The 15,487-nt window shown below is 39.3% G+C and overlaps 3 protein-coding genes across 8 annotated transcripts; 1 reads left to right on the top strand and 2 right to left on the bottom strand.

Annotated features, from left to right (window-relative positions):
* Positions 1 to 336: 336 nt before the first annotated feature.
* Positions 337 to 2,152, top strand: LOC103990295 (BIIDXI-like protein At5g11420). Its single transcript, XM_009409376.3, has 3 exons — positions 337 to 494; positions 857 to 1,354; positions 1,432 to 2,152. The coding sequence occupies exons 1-3, from the start codon at positions 425 to 427 to the stop codon at positions 1,965 to 1,967; spliced, it is 1,104 nt and encodes a 367-aa protein (XP_009407651.1). The 5' UTR covers positions 337 to 424; the 3' UTR covers positions 1,968 to 2,152.
* A 321-nt stretch (positions 2,153 to 2,473) lies between these two features.
* Positions 2,474 to 9,974, bottom strand: LOC103990296 (uncharacterized). 5 transcript variants are annotated; one of them, XM_065116585.1, is made up of 6 exons: positions 9,781 to 9,966; positions 8,790 to 9,211; positions 8,204 to 8,509; positions 3,522 to 6,695; positions 3,058 to 3,136; positions 2,474 to 2,954 (listed from the first exon to the last, which is right to left on the bottom strand). In XM_065116585.1, exons 2-4 carry the CDS (start codon positions 9,186 to 9,188, stop codon positions 6,651 to 6,653), a joined length of 750 nt encoding a protein of 249 aa, XP_064972657.1. In that variant the 5' UTR covers positions 9,189 to 9,211; positions 9,781 to 9,966; the 3' UTR covers positions 2,474 to 2,954; positions 3,058 to 3,136; positions 3,522 to 6,650. The 5 variants fall into 5 exon arrangements, with proteins under 5 accessions (XP_064972657.1, XP_064972656.1, XP_064972658.1 ...); XM_065116584.1 differs by having other exon boundaries at positions 3,058 to 4,226; positions 6,582 to 6,695; XM_065116586.1 differs by having other exon boundaries at positions 6,582 to 6,695.
* An 833-nt stretch (positions 9,975 to 10,807) lies between these two features.
* LOC135616875 (monothiol glutaredoxin-S4, mitochondrial-like) lies at positions 10,808 to 15,435 on the bottom strand. 2 transcript variants are annotated; one of them, XM_065116582.1, is made up of 7 exons: positions 15,282 to 15,435; positions 14,152 to 14,278; positions 12,795 to 13,001; positions 12,553 to 12,652; positions 12,347 to 12,413; positions 11,255 to 11,333; positions 10,808 to 11,170 (listed from the first exon to the last, which is right to left on the bottom strand). In XM_065116582.1, exons 2-7 carry the CDS (start codon positions 14,212 to 14,214, stop codon positions 11,108 to 11,110), a joined length of 579 nt encoding a protein of 192 aa, XP_064972654.1. In that variant the 5' UTR covers positions 14,215 to 14,278; positions 15,282 to 15,435; the 3' UTR covers positions 10,808 to 11,107. The 2 variants fall into 2 exon arrangements, with proteins under 2 accessions (XP_064972654.1, XP_064972653.1); XM_065116581.1 differs by lacking the exon at positions 15,282 to 15,435 and adding an exon at positions 14,996 to 15,200.
* Between the last annotated feature and the right edge of the window lie 52 nt (positions 15,436 to 15,487).

Genomic DNA, 15,487 nt, shown 5'->3' with positions numbered 1-15,487 from the left:
CAACAAAGATTTCCCGGAGTAAGAGGGTGAAGACCTTTTCTGGAGAAAATAGAGGCTATGAAATGGTTAGCATACACAAAAAAACCACCTCAAAATATGTTCTTTTGTTGTTGTTGTTGTTGTAACATTACATGTTGAGCTGAAGTGAAGAAGAAAGACACTCTAATTTAGTGATGGCAACTCATTAACAAATATTGGGTTGTGTTGGTGAGCACATTTACTCTGTATGTGGGCATATAGGGATCAGTAATTAAAGATTCTATGTTCTTTATAATGGCATTTGGTATATTATAGACAAATCCAAGTCTATTGTGTTGGATGGACAGCCATTTAAGTCGACCCATGCCTCTGTAGATTTACTTCGTTCAGTGATCTCTTTCCTTCCTCCTCCCCTCGCACTCTCTGCTTCGTCGGGCCACCAAAAATGCTGCGTTTGCTTCCTTCATTCTTGCTTCTCTGTGTTGCTTGTCAACTGGCGGCTGCCTTCACGGATGGTGAGATGCCCAGACTCTTTATTTGCCCCATTCTAGCTTGTTTCTCAGATAGAAGATTTCTTTGGAGGTGGAAGAGATCTCCACAGATTTGTATCCGCATTGTTAGAATGTAAATGACGAGACTTCCTCTGTTAATTCCTTCCAAAGTTTGGCAGTGGTTAGAGTTCAGTATGGAATCAAAGCAGCAGGTCATGTATTTTTAGTCTTCAGATCATGCAATTTGGTAGAACACTATGCTAAATCCAGATCCTCAAGTCCTCGACAATCTAACAACAGAACACCGTGCTGCACTTGGTTAGAATGCTTGAAGCAGCATGTGCTGCCAGCAATTGACTTCTTGGTGTGATGTATACCTTGTGCAGGCTTGCTGCCGAATGGGAACTTTGAGCAGGGGCCGAAGCCGTGGCAGCTTAAGGGCACGAAGGTGGCGGGCCGCGACGCCATCCCCCGGTGGCAGATCACGGGCTTCGTGGAGTACATCCAATGGGGGCAGAAGCAAGGGGACATGCTGCTGGTCGTGCCCGAGGGCTCCTACGCCGTCCGCCTTGGCAACGACGCCTCCATCAAGCAGAGTGTGAAGGTCACCAAAGGCGTGCGCTACTCGCTGACGTTCAGCGCCGCGCGGACGTGCGCGCAGGAGGAGCGGCTCAACGTCTCGGCGTCGCCCGAGTCGGGCGTGCTCCCCATGCAGACCATGTACAGCAGCAACGGGTGGGATTCCTACGCCTGGGCGTGGCTGGCCAAGTCCGACGAGGTGGAGGTGGTGATCCACAACACCGGCGTCTCCGAGGACCCCGCCTGTGGCCCTCTCATCGACTCCGTCGCCATCAAGCAGCTCTTCCCTCCCCGGAGGACCAACAGTAAGCTCGTCACCTACCAACATGCACGCTCGCTCCTCCTGTTCGATCTAATCTCACGCTTGATCCATGAACGACAGCGAACCTTTTGAAGAACGGAGACTTCGAGGAAGGGCCATACATCCTCCCCAACACCACCTGGGGCGTCCTCATCCCTCCCCAGATCGAGGACGACCACTCTCCCCTCCCCGGGTGGATGGTGGAGTCCCTCAAGGCCGTCAAGTACCTGGACGCCGAGCACTTCTCCGTTCCGCGCGGCCGCCGCGCCGTGGAGCTCCTCGCGGGCAAGGAGTCCGCCATCGCGCAGGTCGTCCGCACCGTCCCCGGCCGCCGGTACGCCCTCTCCTTCGCGGTGGGCGACGCTAGCAACGCCTGTGAGGGGTCGCTGCTCGTCGAGGCCTTCGCGGGCGAGCACACCATCAAGGTGCCCTACGAGTCGAAGGGGCGGGGCGGGTCCAAGCGCGCGGTGCTCCAGTTCACGGCCACCACCGCGCGCACGCGCGTCGTCTTCTGGAGCTCCTACTACAACACCCGGAGCGACGACCTCAGCTCGCTCTGCGGTCCCGTGCTCGACGACGTCGCGCTGGTTAGCGTCCGCTACCCGAAGCACGCGTGAGCGTCGGCGGCCGTCGCTTGGCTCTATAGGCAACTCCTCGTTGGCGCTTGAGGCGCGGCCACCACGGCTTTGCGGGTCTCATTCAGTGGCGGAGTCGCCATGAGCGCAATATCACAATTATTTTGTGTGCTACGCTAAATTATTTGAGATTAATCAAATATAATATTACGCAATTAGATTTTTCATGTTCCCTCGTATGCTTTCAGTGTCCTATCAGTAACATTGGAGAAAATACTACTGGAACAATTAAGCAAAATAATCATCTTCCTCCGTCACAATCAACCATCTCGAATTCCATGACATAGCAGTCAAGCAATAATGAACACAAATTATGAATGCAACATATGAGGCAATCCCTCTCATCATACGAGCAATAATGCAAACAATAAGGACAAGCAATCATACAAATGATCTCACTGATCATTGCATTCAATTAGGTATGAAGCTTGTAATTGTTCACCCCCACGTTTGACTTCACTACCATGGCCAACACAATAAAATGATATAAAGCCACAACACATCACTGTCCTGAATCATATTGGAATTCCTGGAATCAGAACATAGAACACTGCAGTGACCTAGAAACAGTACAAATTTAGATAGCTACTATTCATCATTTTGAGATGCAGTTCCCATGCCTGAGAAGTCCTTAACAATTGCACATCCATGGAAGCTCACAGATTCAGATCAACCACAGAGTTCAAGTCTACTACAATAGGGATGAAATAGATGTATGCACACTTCCCATGGATACAAACAGGTTTCTACAGGAACTCAATAATACTTCACATCTAGAGCTTTTATAACTAGGACTACTCAGATTTGATCATAAACCATATTTGATATTGGCAAGTAGAAGAAGCCATCAAGTGCTAGTGCAACTCCAAACATATTTGCTCCAGCAAATAGCATGTCGAGATTTTTTGGTCTGCAGATTACAATTTTCCATGATCGCAACACTAGTTCACCTCGTGCTTGCTATGACATCTGCAACAGTAGCCAATTGAATACATGGTAAGTTTAATGCGCTCCACAGTTTTTATACTCTCTGCACAATATCACCAAAGAGAAAAAAGGAAAAAAAAATCACCTTTATGTCATATGTCAAAAATCAAATCAGATTCCTTCAAACTTCAGGCATTAGAGTGTACTCCCAGCGTTCTGAGCACCTGCAGACGATCCTTAATCTTGCAAGTTACTATATGTTAACATGAAAAACTGCCTTGTTCTCAGACCATAACGAAAGACTTAGCATTATATATGCACATTTATAACAGGCTCTGCAATGGAAATGGTCATAAGAGCATTCTCCGAGTAACTGCAGACATTCTTAACTAGTTACTGTTGGTTACAGGATATCAAATTAACAAAAGTCAGCATGAAAAACATTTAAATCAGGATCTGTAAGAATGGGTTATACCACTAAGGTAGCTACAAGAACAACTTGTCTAGTAGAGATCAGTCATCTTCATTTTGGTGTATGTATATATTCCGTGAAGCATTATTTATAAATTACTCATGATTTGGTTCCTAATCTAGGCCTACAGTCCATACCTACAACAGTTGATCAACCCAGCAACAAATGCATGATCAACCCAGCAGCAAATGCATGATTCCAACAATCACCATCATGCTCCAGGTTTGTGGCTAACTCATTTTATGACATCTTCCCTAATTGAAGCAACAAAGTCTATGATACCTAGTTGACAAAGAGGCCTCAAAAAAATAATAATTAGAATAAGCAAACAATAGTTCCAGAATTAATTCAGAAAATAGTGTTTCAACATATAAACTGCTGAAAATAATAACTATTGAATTTCGCTTATGCTAACTATTGCAAGAATGCAGAGGTGGAAAGAACTTGCATGTCATTTGAAGGAAAATATTATTTGATAAGACTTAATCCATTAGAAAATTCATGACTGTTTTTCCCAGAAGCAGACTTGTTCGAAGCTCACCACCTATCTGTTCATGTTACTCTTCAACCATATGTAACCAATTGTCTAGAGAAAAGTAAAATCAAGGTAGTAAAATACAGATTATGAAAATATACAATATTCATAAATTAAAATAATGCATACACAATTAAACGACTGACTTGAAATGAAATTCTGGTTTGTATTAAAATAATTAAGAAAATGAAATTCTGGTTAGTATTAAAATAATTAAGAACGTTGACCTTTTCTTTTGACGGATACAGGACAGTTTCACATACCCAGTTTGTGCAATCACCCTATGCAAGACAAGACACGTATCCATCTGTATATAGAAAAATAATTTCAGCAATGGAAATATAAGTAAAGCAATGTTCAGAAGATTTCTAGAGCTTGTGAATAGAGAAATATCACTGATGCAACACTTCTCCAAAAGCCCCAGTTGATTGATGAGGTTGCTCTGCTTGAAAACTTTATCATACCAGTGTCACCTAATGTTCAACAATTTAGGCCTTGTTTGATTGTTTATGGGCAAGAGTGAAGTGTTGGATAACAACACTACTGCGGAGGCTATTAAGCATATAATGCTTGTTGGTTGGTAAATGTAAGTGGAAGACTAGGTTAAAGATATTATAGCAACAAGACAAAAGGCTGTATTATAGGTTTCTAGAGCTTTAAGGCAATGTCACGACCCGAGTCTGATGAGCTAACTGGCCAATAACTCCATTTTGGTCCTTCAACCGTGGACCAAAATGCTTAAGCGGGAGTTAACGTAGTACACTCATCAGGCCCTTATAAGCTAATCATACACATTGCCCACTTCCGATGTGGGACTAATGGGATGTTACATTATCCCCAACTCAATTAGCTTGACGTCCTCGTCAAGGTCCAACATATCCCAGATCGAACCCTAGCATAGTGCATGTGAGGATTAACTCAGTGGTGGCTCCACGCCGTGATGAGTTCTCTAACTCCATCCACGGGTAGCCCTTTCCTACTCGAGCCCTCTCACCCTGCCCAAATGCTAGGTCGGCTCTGATACCAAATTTCATGACTCGAGCCTGATGGGCTAACTAGCCTATCAACTTCGTTTGGTCTAAACCACTGACCAAAATGCTTAAGCTGAAGTTGATAATAGTACACTCATCAGACCCTTATAAGTTAATCTTAATCCCGTCCACTTTCGATGTGGGACTAATCAGGGGTGTTACAAAGTATCATGACCTGAGCCTGATGGGCTAACTAGCCTATCAACTTCGTTTGGTCTAAACCACTGACCAAAATGCTTAAGCTGAAGTTGATTATAGTAAACTCATCAGACCCTTATAAGTTAATTTTAATCTTGCCCACTTTCGATGTGGGACTAATCAGGGGTGTTACAATCACCCCCACTCAAAGGCACCCCCACTCAAAGGCTTGACGTCCTCGTCAAGACCCAACATAACCCAGATCAAACCCTAGCATAGTGCATGTGAGGCGCAACCCAATGGTGGTTCCATGCCGTGACGAGTCCTCTGACTCCGTCTACAGGTAGCCCTTTCCTACTCGAGCCCCCTCACCATGCCCAAATGCTAGGTCGGCTCTGATACCAAATATTATGACTCGGGCCTGATGGGCTAACTGGCCTATCAACTTCGTTTGGTCTAATCCACTGACCAAAATGCTTAAGCTGAAGTTGATAGTAGTACACTCATCAGACCCTTTATAAGTCAATCTTAATCCTGCCCACTTTCGATGTGGGACTAATCAGGGGTTATTATGCAAAGTTGAAAAGATAATAAATAGGATAATGGGAAGAGGAAAACATGTCAAGACAGCGATGGTTATCCTGGACCCAATCCAAGTACTCCAAACTCATTTTAGGGGATGAAGATGGCCTCATGCAACACACACACTGTGGGAAACAAGAAACTAAAATGATTATATGATGTCCACGAGTAAAAGCTATTCCAAGAGAAATGGCAACTAAAGAAATAAGATTCAAGTAAATAAATCTAGTTCACTGAGTCTAGACTAATAATTCAGCTCTCACTAGGGATTAGACATTGCTCATTTCTCATCATGAGTTAGTTCATGTCAAAATGCTAATCTTGTAAAGATGAAACAAAATATTTGAGAATATGCCAGCAGTGGCTAATTCAAATATCATACTGTGACTTTACCCAAACACTTGGAATTGCATATTGATGATTCTACCTATGATTTGCATTACCTAAAAAACAAACAGTTGAAATTAATAAACAGACACTATACTAACATAACTGATACCTCATTCTTAATTTTACAATTTTGGAATTCCATGTCAAACAAGTTTTGCATTAACTGTCGTGTCATGTTCATAGCTTAGTCTCCAGTGTAAAATAAGCAGCAAGGATATATTTTTATAGACTACGTTTTGCTTGTAATCCATATTACAGCAACAAGTAGACCACAATTATAAGCACGCCATGGAACATACATATGTTTACTAATAACAGGCATTATGCACACAATCAACAAGTTTATTAAAGATCAAATATAGATAGGATAGAAGGCTTAAATTAACAGTTTCACTTGTAAAGATTTTCTTAATATATTTCTGGTTAACTTCCTTGCATCATGCATGTATTACAGGCAGAAAATAAGCCTGAAATAGGAAGATATAACAGAAATAAAAGTACCAATAATCAAATATACTGACATATTCATAGGAATAAGATGGAAGTTTTGCCACACTGTTTGAAGTGTAAAAGCCATGACAACTCCATCATCAGAGACATAAGGAAGCAAAGCTTAGAAGCCTCCAACTTTGACCCTGGAAGAGGCACAATAAGTGTCAATAATGTCCACAGAATGAAACATTTCACTGGAGTTAACCAAATGGATCTGCATTAATATTAGTGCAACACAGAGTACACAGCTTCACACACTTATGATAGCCAATATCAACGAAAGCACCTAGAGGTATCACTAATTATCAACCATGGGAGATTCATATCCATTAAGTGAAGACCAAAAATGCCCATCCAGTATACCATTCAAGATAAAAAACATAGAAACATTTTTCAAGCCAAAAATGCATCAATCAGATGGTACCCAAGAGAACCAAAATTGAAGTATACATATGTATATGCTCATCAAGGATCTACAAAAGTATCCACATGCCACAAAATTAATCATTACATTATCAAAATCTTCTTTTTTTATACAATGAGCCTGCCAATATTACTGTAAGGACATTTTGGCTTCTACATAAACCGCAAGCTTCAAGTGTGTTAACCAATTTCAGCATAATTATGGTGTATTGAAGCAACACAGTTGACTATCCATCTTAAATTTATGGGCGGAAAGCGTGAGATCAACAGCCTGATTCTGGATGGACACGTTGAGAGTAAATTCACATCCAAGGAGCAAAACAGATTTTTTCTAGGACATGAATTCACATTAACGAAGAAATTCCTTCACCAGACTGTTTTAATAGGTATACCAATATCTACTCTGACATGTATAGATATAGATATATGTTTTAATAGGGTTGCTCCAAAATGAGACTGCAATGAGTTACAAAGCGATAACCAAGTTCAGATTGAAAAAGATTTACTAAAAGATATTCCATATAGCTAAATATTTGTATACAAAAAGATTTGCTACACAAAGTGACCTTTAAAGAGTGACTTGAATATTCAGTATGCAGCTACAATTTGATTCTCATCTTACACAAGAAACAAATGATTGAAACAATCCTGTGGCTAACTGGTAACTCCACATGTGCAAGATCTAAGCATATCCTCTGGTCAACTATGACGTTGTGGTGGTCATTTCAGAATGCATCAAATTCCTTAGCTCCATTAAGTGTTCATCATTTGATATGTTTAGCATAAGACGCAAATTTGTCATCAATGCTTCCCGTTCCCAACTTATAGGGCCCAAAGCATGTAAAGCTATCAGACTGGACCGATATGCGTTCAACTCTAGCTGATGAATTTCTGCTTGTAACTCATCCTTTCTAGAAAGAGATAATTCTCTTTCCACACCACAAGAAGTTTCAGCATGATCATAATGGTTATACAATTCTTTGGAAGGATAGGTTTCATGGTGCCAAGGTAACCTACATGGACTGCTGCCGACACTACAACTACCAACAGAGGATGAAGTACTTTCAGCATCATTAAATTCTGCACTCCTTACAAGACATTTTTGCTTATCTGAACTTGGTCTTCCCCTTCCCGACTCAATTTTAGAGGAAACAATTGTTCTGTTGTTTAAGCAAGTATGCATGCATTTTTCACCCATCACTCTTCCTTTGGAAGCAACAGCATCTACCTTTTCCAGACAATGTATTGGGTGCTCGGTAGATATTCTTTGATCCATCCCATTTTTTTCGGTTGCCCTTGTCTTTCTTCTAACATCATTGCACTTCTCAGCAGGAAAATATATATCAAATGGCCTTTTCTTTGTTTCTCTTGAGAGGAATCGTCTAGCTTTCTCAGGAAAATCATAATTTTCAATAGGAGAAAGGCTCTTTCCAGCAGAATTATCTATCTCCACACATGACTGAGGCAAGTGGTAACTGGACTTTCCTCCTCTTGACAGACTGCTTAGCATTGCACCATTTTGTACTCCAGAATCCTAATGGAAATGACAAGTATCATTAAGATGAACAACATGCAAATGTAAATACTCATATAGCATTGAGTACCAAAATAGCTATGGAACAAAAAGATTTGTGAAGGTTAAAGCAACTAAAAAGACTTGGACTATAACAGAAGAACAACTACACCAAGTTAACTTGGTGAAAATTGTGCATGTGAAATTTATACAAAAAATAATATAAAGATGCTAATAAAGCAATCATCATGCACATGGAGTTAGGAGCAATTTAATCGAGAATAAACACATATGATGTTACCTTATGAATCATCACCCACTTGTTGTCTTGCCAAGACAGCCGTCTCCTTAAGAGAGATTTGTGGGCTCTGATCTCCCTGGAGGATCCAAGGAGCCTAACAGAACAGTATTTCTTATCAACAACTACCAATATCTCAGCGAGCTTCCATGAATTGTTGTCGAAAACTTCAACAACATCACCAGATGTTGAATCCTCCAGGGTTCCGGCAGGTGGAGGGCAGGGTCTGATAGCTTTCCTTGGCACTCTGTCCACTGCCACACTGCCGTCCATCGGATACCCATCATATCTCACAGTATAATAATGCCCATTGCCCGAGATGATGTCGGCACTCCGCCATGAGCCTGACGGAACCTCCCTCGGGCTCCAAACCTCCACCTTGTTCCCCTTCTTGAATCTCATGGCAGCCCCTCTTTATCGAAACCCTACCAAACAAAACATTGAAAAATAATAATTAATACGAAGCAAATATAATCCGATGACTGAGAAAAGAACGTATTTAACTCCTTAACCAAGCCACACGAAACATAGACAAAATCACACAAAACAATATAAGGAAGAACTGATGTAATGGCCAAATACAGAGGAAAGAAGGATAACGAAAATTTTGATTGATTAGATACTAAACACCATGAAAGATGACGCGCTTCCACAAATAATTACCTCAACCTTTTGCCAAACCAAAAACGGGCATGGACTCAAGCCACATCCACGAGTTCCGAGCCGCGAATTTCTTCGAATCCATTGAATGATCAAACCTCAATTGAGTCCAAGTTTGAAAAAACCACTAAAACCATTTTAAATAAATAAAAAAAATATACATCCAGACGTACATTAATGAACCTAAAAAAAATCATCAAGAAGCTAATACGAATCAAAGATCATAAAATGAGAAAGCAATTGATTTACGGACCGCAAAACAAATCGATGAATGAAAGATGATCTCATCTCACAAACTAGCCATCAATCAAGCTACCAATAAAAGATCATCAACCTTGCAACAGACGACGAGATCGATCCACCGAAACCGGATTGTTCTCGAGAACTATTTTTCTTCTCTTGTGTTCTCTTCTCGCTGCCTTCTGTCGATTCTTTCCCACTTCCGCAACGAGAGAAATCCGAAAATAAAACTATGGGGAAAATATAAAAACGGAAGCGAAGGGGGGCTATCAAATCCGGATTGTTGCGTGCCTCTCAAATCCGCTCCTTGAGAATACGTGTCAGCCGATCGCAGCCGTTTGATACGGAAAGGATCGGCCGATCGAACCGTCCGGATGAGGGGAAGGAAAGATAAAATGGACGGCGAGTGATGATGATTCCAAGGACTAATCTAACCAGACTACAGCAAATTGCGATTGTTAAAGCATGATTAAGGCTCGGGAGACGTGCGCATCATTTTGGGTCAGTAGGAGGTGTGTCGCATGGAGGTGTGAAACCCGATGTTTCAAGAAAACGAATCGGAAAGTTGGAATTTATTTGGTTTTTTAGTTCCAATTAGTTCGATACGTTTGTTTTGACGACTTCAAAGACGCTTGAAGTACACATAAAGAACATGGCGTGCCGTGGTAGAACCATCATGATCTACGCGTTAATGATTCTGATTTGATGGTCTCATTGGTTGGCTTTGTTGGATGCAAAACTTCTTCACAAAAATTGTAGGCCAAGTGAGCAATTTAAGTTTCTCAAAAAGCCTCTACCAAACCACAATCAAGATTTATAGTCATTTTAAACAGGACTTACCAGATTAACCAATGATATGATTTTTTTTTTTTTATCAATCAAAACTTCACATGTGAAATACCATATCATATCAATTATATATATATATATATCAAATTTAATTATATCAACCAACAACAACTTTCTCATTCTGCTAATAAACAAATCACTGGTCAATCATACTACTCACCAGGATTGTTTTTACGAGGAAATCCGAGATAAGCCCACAAGAGATGAGCCTTTGAACTTCCAACAACACCAGAGAAGTAGCCTAAACCATGATAAAGTCCACTAACAAGAAGTGATGAAAGAGTCCCACAAACAACTTGTATCTTAAATGCTTTTATAGCATGATAACAAAGGCGTGCTGATGTTCTCATCTGACTTAAACAGGCAGACGAAGTAAGCTTTCACCAAGTGAGCTCATAGGTTAGACCAACTTGTTCCCGATAGCCGGAGCCGTAACCATAGTTACATAGCAAAAACGAGAATTTCTTACTAGGAAAACAGTATCTGGCATAAAGATGCCAACAACTAGGAAGTCTGGAGCATTTAGATTAGCCTCTCAAGTGCAGACAGTGGACCTGAATCAACAACAACGCTCACTCCCTGCCTTGGTTGCCATTATGAGTGATGTCTGCCAGCAAATCCTTGAGTTCGCCTTTCTGAAGATAACAGAGACAGAATTTAAATGAAAGAAACCAAAAGAAAAGCAAAACGTAGGGGTATTGTAAGTTGAATATAACCACCTGATGCATATTAAGAACAATGTCAGATCCTCCTACAAACTCTCCTTTGATAAATACTTGGGGAAATGTTGGCCAATTGCTGCAATGTACCAGACAAACATAGAATAACAATTCCAGTGATTGCTTATTCCTCTTTTATTTTCTATGAAATGATATAAAAGAACAATGTTACTTGCGAATGAACCACTGACAAGTTATAACCACCAAAGCAATAATGGAAATTAGAAGAACAAATTTGAACAAATTTTACCTTGTTATATACGGTGTTTATATCTGTTGCCAATATGAGTTCCATAAAACTTAGCAGCATCCGATTCAGAGGACACCAATTCAGAGAAGCACACCAATCTTAAAATCTTTTTTAAGGGATTATATAATTCATGAACAGAATAAAGCACATTGGAAACCTATATGAAGCCATCTTTTTTTTTCAGAAATCTGTCATTTAAAAAAAAATAAAAAATTATCGTTACATTGATTAAATGGCATACATGATGCTCACATGTGGACTCAAACCTGATACCTATCACTCGTGCAAGAATGCACTAAGCAACCCGGATGTCTTAACAGAGACTAAATCATTTGAATGTTTAGTGTTGAAGCGGAACAAAAATCTTACTGAGTGATCTTTGAAGGAATTCTTACAACTCCATTTTCTATAAAAATAAACTTAGTTGCAGAAGCAACTTCTGATAAATAAACACACCATCCGCTACAGAGAATAAAGTATCTGATTCCTGATTTGCCAGATAGCTTATCATATTATATGACATTCTATAGTAATCAAGTAATAGAATTTATAACATTAACATTGGTCGTAATATCATCTTTACAATATTTGCTGACATTTATTAGGATTTAGCAAAATAACTTGTAATTATAGGGGAAACAAGTTCTATTTCACGAGGCAAATTCTATTAATCTATTTGTTCCACTAAAAAACAACTCAAGTTAATGAAAAACCAAATGAAATAGCATCTTGGGACAGATCGGTATACCATAACACTGGCAATCATGACCAGAAATAGAATGCAAAGCATAAAAACTTCATGCATATAAAATTTGCTAACAAAATAGAAGGTGACAACTTACGTATAAGCTTTTACACTTTCTTTAAGCTTAAGATCTCCCAAAATATCTCTCGCCCTGATAGGGACACCTGAAAATATCCATTTAAAAGACATAAATCACAAGCCTAAAAAAAAATAGAAAACAAAATGACTCATTTGAAACAGTTCTCAACTGCATAAATTTATTGTACTCTAGATGTCTAATGTATCAAACTCAAGGTATCTTACCATATTGTTGTAGGACCTTCACAGCCAATGCACTGAATCCACAGCGAGGGGCATCTGGCAGACCCTTCATATAAATCATGACTGGATTTTCCTTGACATCCTGCAAGAATATTGACTAAAACTGAACCAACGAAAAGTCTTACATCTGGAAATATCATTCATATATGAAAAATCAAATCACAGGTGATATTGAATTGCTTTTATGTTTATAAAATCATCTATAAACTTGCAAGTGTTAGCACCTGCTGCACAATATCTAGTATAGAGATGCCAATATTTTTGTTTGTTGGCTGAAAGTCTTCGTGTGTATCAGGATCACTGGTTATCCTTGTTGGGTATGTGCCAGAAGACGCAAAACTGTTGGTGGGAAGATCTGCATTTACACCAGAATCAGCACTTCCCCTGGTTGAGTACTTCATCTGTTTCAGATAGGATGAACCAAATGCAACCTGCTCTTGCATGTTATCATAAACTGCATGATCAGATGTCTTGGATAATACAAATAAAAATAAAATAAAGCTGTATAACTAAACTGTAAATCTAAATTAGCTCAAAAAATAGAGGTCAGAGTTAAAAAAACATAAATAATCAAATTGTAACAAATTGATTATGAAATAGAAACAATACATAAGTAATTGTTAAGAGTCCATGATGTGTGCCACGAACAATAAAAAATATAAAATATTTATGAACAATAAAATTTGAGAATTTAACCATAAGATTTTCTAAATTTTTCAAGCCTTTGCCACAACATAAAGAACTAGATTTGAGTTCTGGTAATGTTTCCGCTATAGATACAGATTAAGTATGAGCTGTAAGAAACTGAAGAATTAACATTCAGATGACATATGAATCAAACTATGTCTTGCAGAAACTCATGAAGATCAAACAAAAACACAGGAACATCAGAATCTAAGCGTTACCTGGTGCCATGAAATGGAAGTATGACGAAATTCAAAATATCAACAATGTGTGCATACACAAAACAGGTAAAGTGGTATCTCACTACTCAGCAGCACAAAGAGAAGACTAAAACAAAAGCATGTAAATCATTTTACAGAACATAGTGTATACCAGGAACACCAATATCCTCAGTATATGCCAGAAGCAAAACCATAGGTGGTAAGTGGGAACAAATAAACTGTAACATAGGGTCTAAGTTCTGGCTTCATAAAATGGTATATATGAAAGCTTCTGAATGTTAAAATGTTAGAGCAGAATATTACATTATATTATATACACCTTTATGAAAGGGAGAAGGCTGCAAACAAACTTTGCTGCCCTCATTAAAAAAAAAAAAAACTAATACTATTCAAAAACTCCCCATCTGCATCTTGGAGGTCACATCTTAAGAATAAACCAGCTTTCTTTAATACCTTTTTATGACACTGATTTGCATAAGGCTGAAATTTTGCTATCATATCACGAGGACAAGTTTTCCAATTTCATGAACGTAAAACAATAGAGCCACCAAACATTTAAAATGCCAACTTGATATCTGTGAACCGAGTCAACAAATATCTTTGCATAACTCATTTGCTAGTCTGCACATTAGGGTAAAGTGTAACCTTCAGGATTGAAGAAGCAATTTGGTCTTACCTTTGTGCTGTTAGAGGAACTGGTCATGGCCCTTAGGACCATGCTTGACAGTAATCTTGCCATTTGCCTAAAGAAAGATTGTCCACAACTCCCACGATAACAGTCTTGACAATCCAAACAACTTGAGCTGCAAAACGAGAAAGGAAAAAAACAATGGAGTATCAGTGCAAAGAGCTTAGAACACAAACATGGTGTAGATGAAACCAGCAATTGCCAAAAACTGGATATTGGCTCATGACAAACACTTAGATTTCTTATTAAATTATTCAAGTAATAACAGCCACAATCAACATGTATTAAAATAAAATATTCTATCCTGTATAGAGTATCCCAGTGAATCAGTCCATTATGTAGCTAGCCTTTACCACAAAAGTGACAAAAGACAGAAAATAACTTGTGAATACATAAAAAAAAAAAACGTTTTTCATGAAGATATAAAATCAAATGATAAGCAAAGAAACGGCAATTTTTTTTTTCTTTTACATCTCTTGCATGTCCATGCTTGAAGATTGCATGAAAGAGAGGAAAGCATTAATTTTATAAAGGATAGCCTGTGCAATAACCGGAGATTAATGGGAAGTACAATCCTACATGCAATTAAAGTCTAAATTGTATAAAAAGCAAAAAAAAAGGAGCCTTCCATGATGGTTTGCAATAGGAAAGATCATGAAAGCTTGACATGGGCCAAAGGCTCTAAAAATACTATGATAGACCTCCAAAATATAACGTGCGCTTATTCATAAACCAGTCAACAGTTAAACAACAGCAATCTAACTGATCTAACTCTTGACGATAGCTCCTTCCAATAGGAACACGAAAGAGACTTGAATCCAAAGCTACCCACCATCTTCTGCCCATTGTCTCATGCAAATGGCCTCGGTTAATTTTCTTTCTCGAAGAACAGTGCAAAATTAAGCAGATTGCCAAAATGAATGGGTCGGTAACAAACTATCTTGAAAGAATGACAGAACTACCAATTCGTCAATCCCTTTCAATTTATAATACAGTGATCAAGATCAACAATTGTAGTTTCGGTTACACGTGTCGAAGAGGAAGAAGAAGATGAATAAGGAAGAAGAGGAGAAAGAAGAGGAGAAGAAGGAAAAGAGGAGGAGGAGGAGGAGGCGTACCGGAGCGGCCGGCGACGGGTGAAACCTCCTCGCGGCCTCCTCGACGAACCCTAATTAAAAGGACAAAAAAAGAGAGAATAATATATTGTTAAAAAATATGATCAAATAATATGTAGGTTTAATTTAGATATTATTGGGTTACTGTCCGCCTTCGGTAGTCTCTTTTATGGAACAGTTAATGCGGACTTCAACTGAGCTAAAATGAC

The sequence above is a fragment of the Musa acuminata genome, chromosome BXJ2-7 (assembly GCF_036884655.1).
Source record: "Musa acuminata AAA Group cultivar baxijiao chromosome BXJ2-7, Cavendish_Baxijiao_AAA, whole genome shotgun sequence".
Lineage (NCBI taxonomy): Eukaryota > Viridiplantae > Streptophyta > Magnoliopsida > Zingiberales > Musaceae > Musa > Musa acuminata.
Note: the sequence above shows the minus strand (reverse complement) of the source record. Positions and strands in the feature narration are given on the sequence as shown.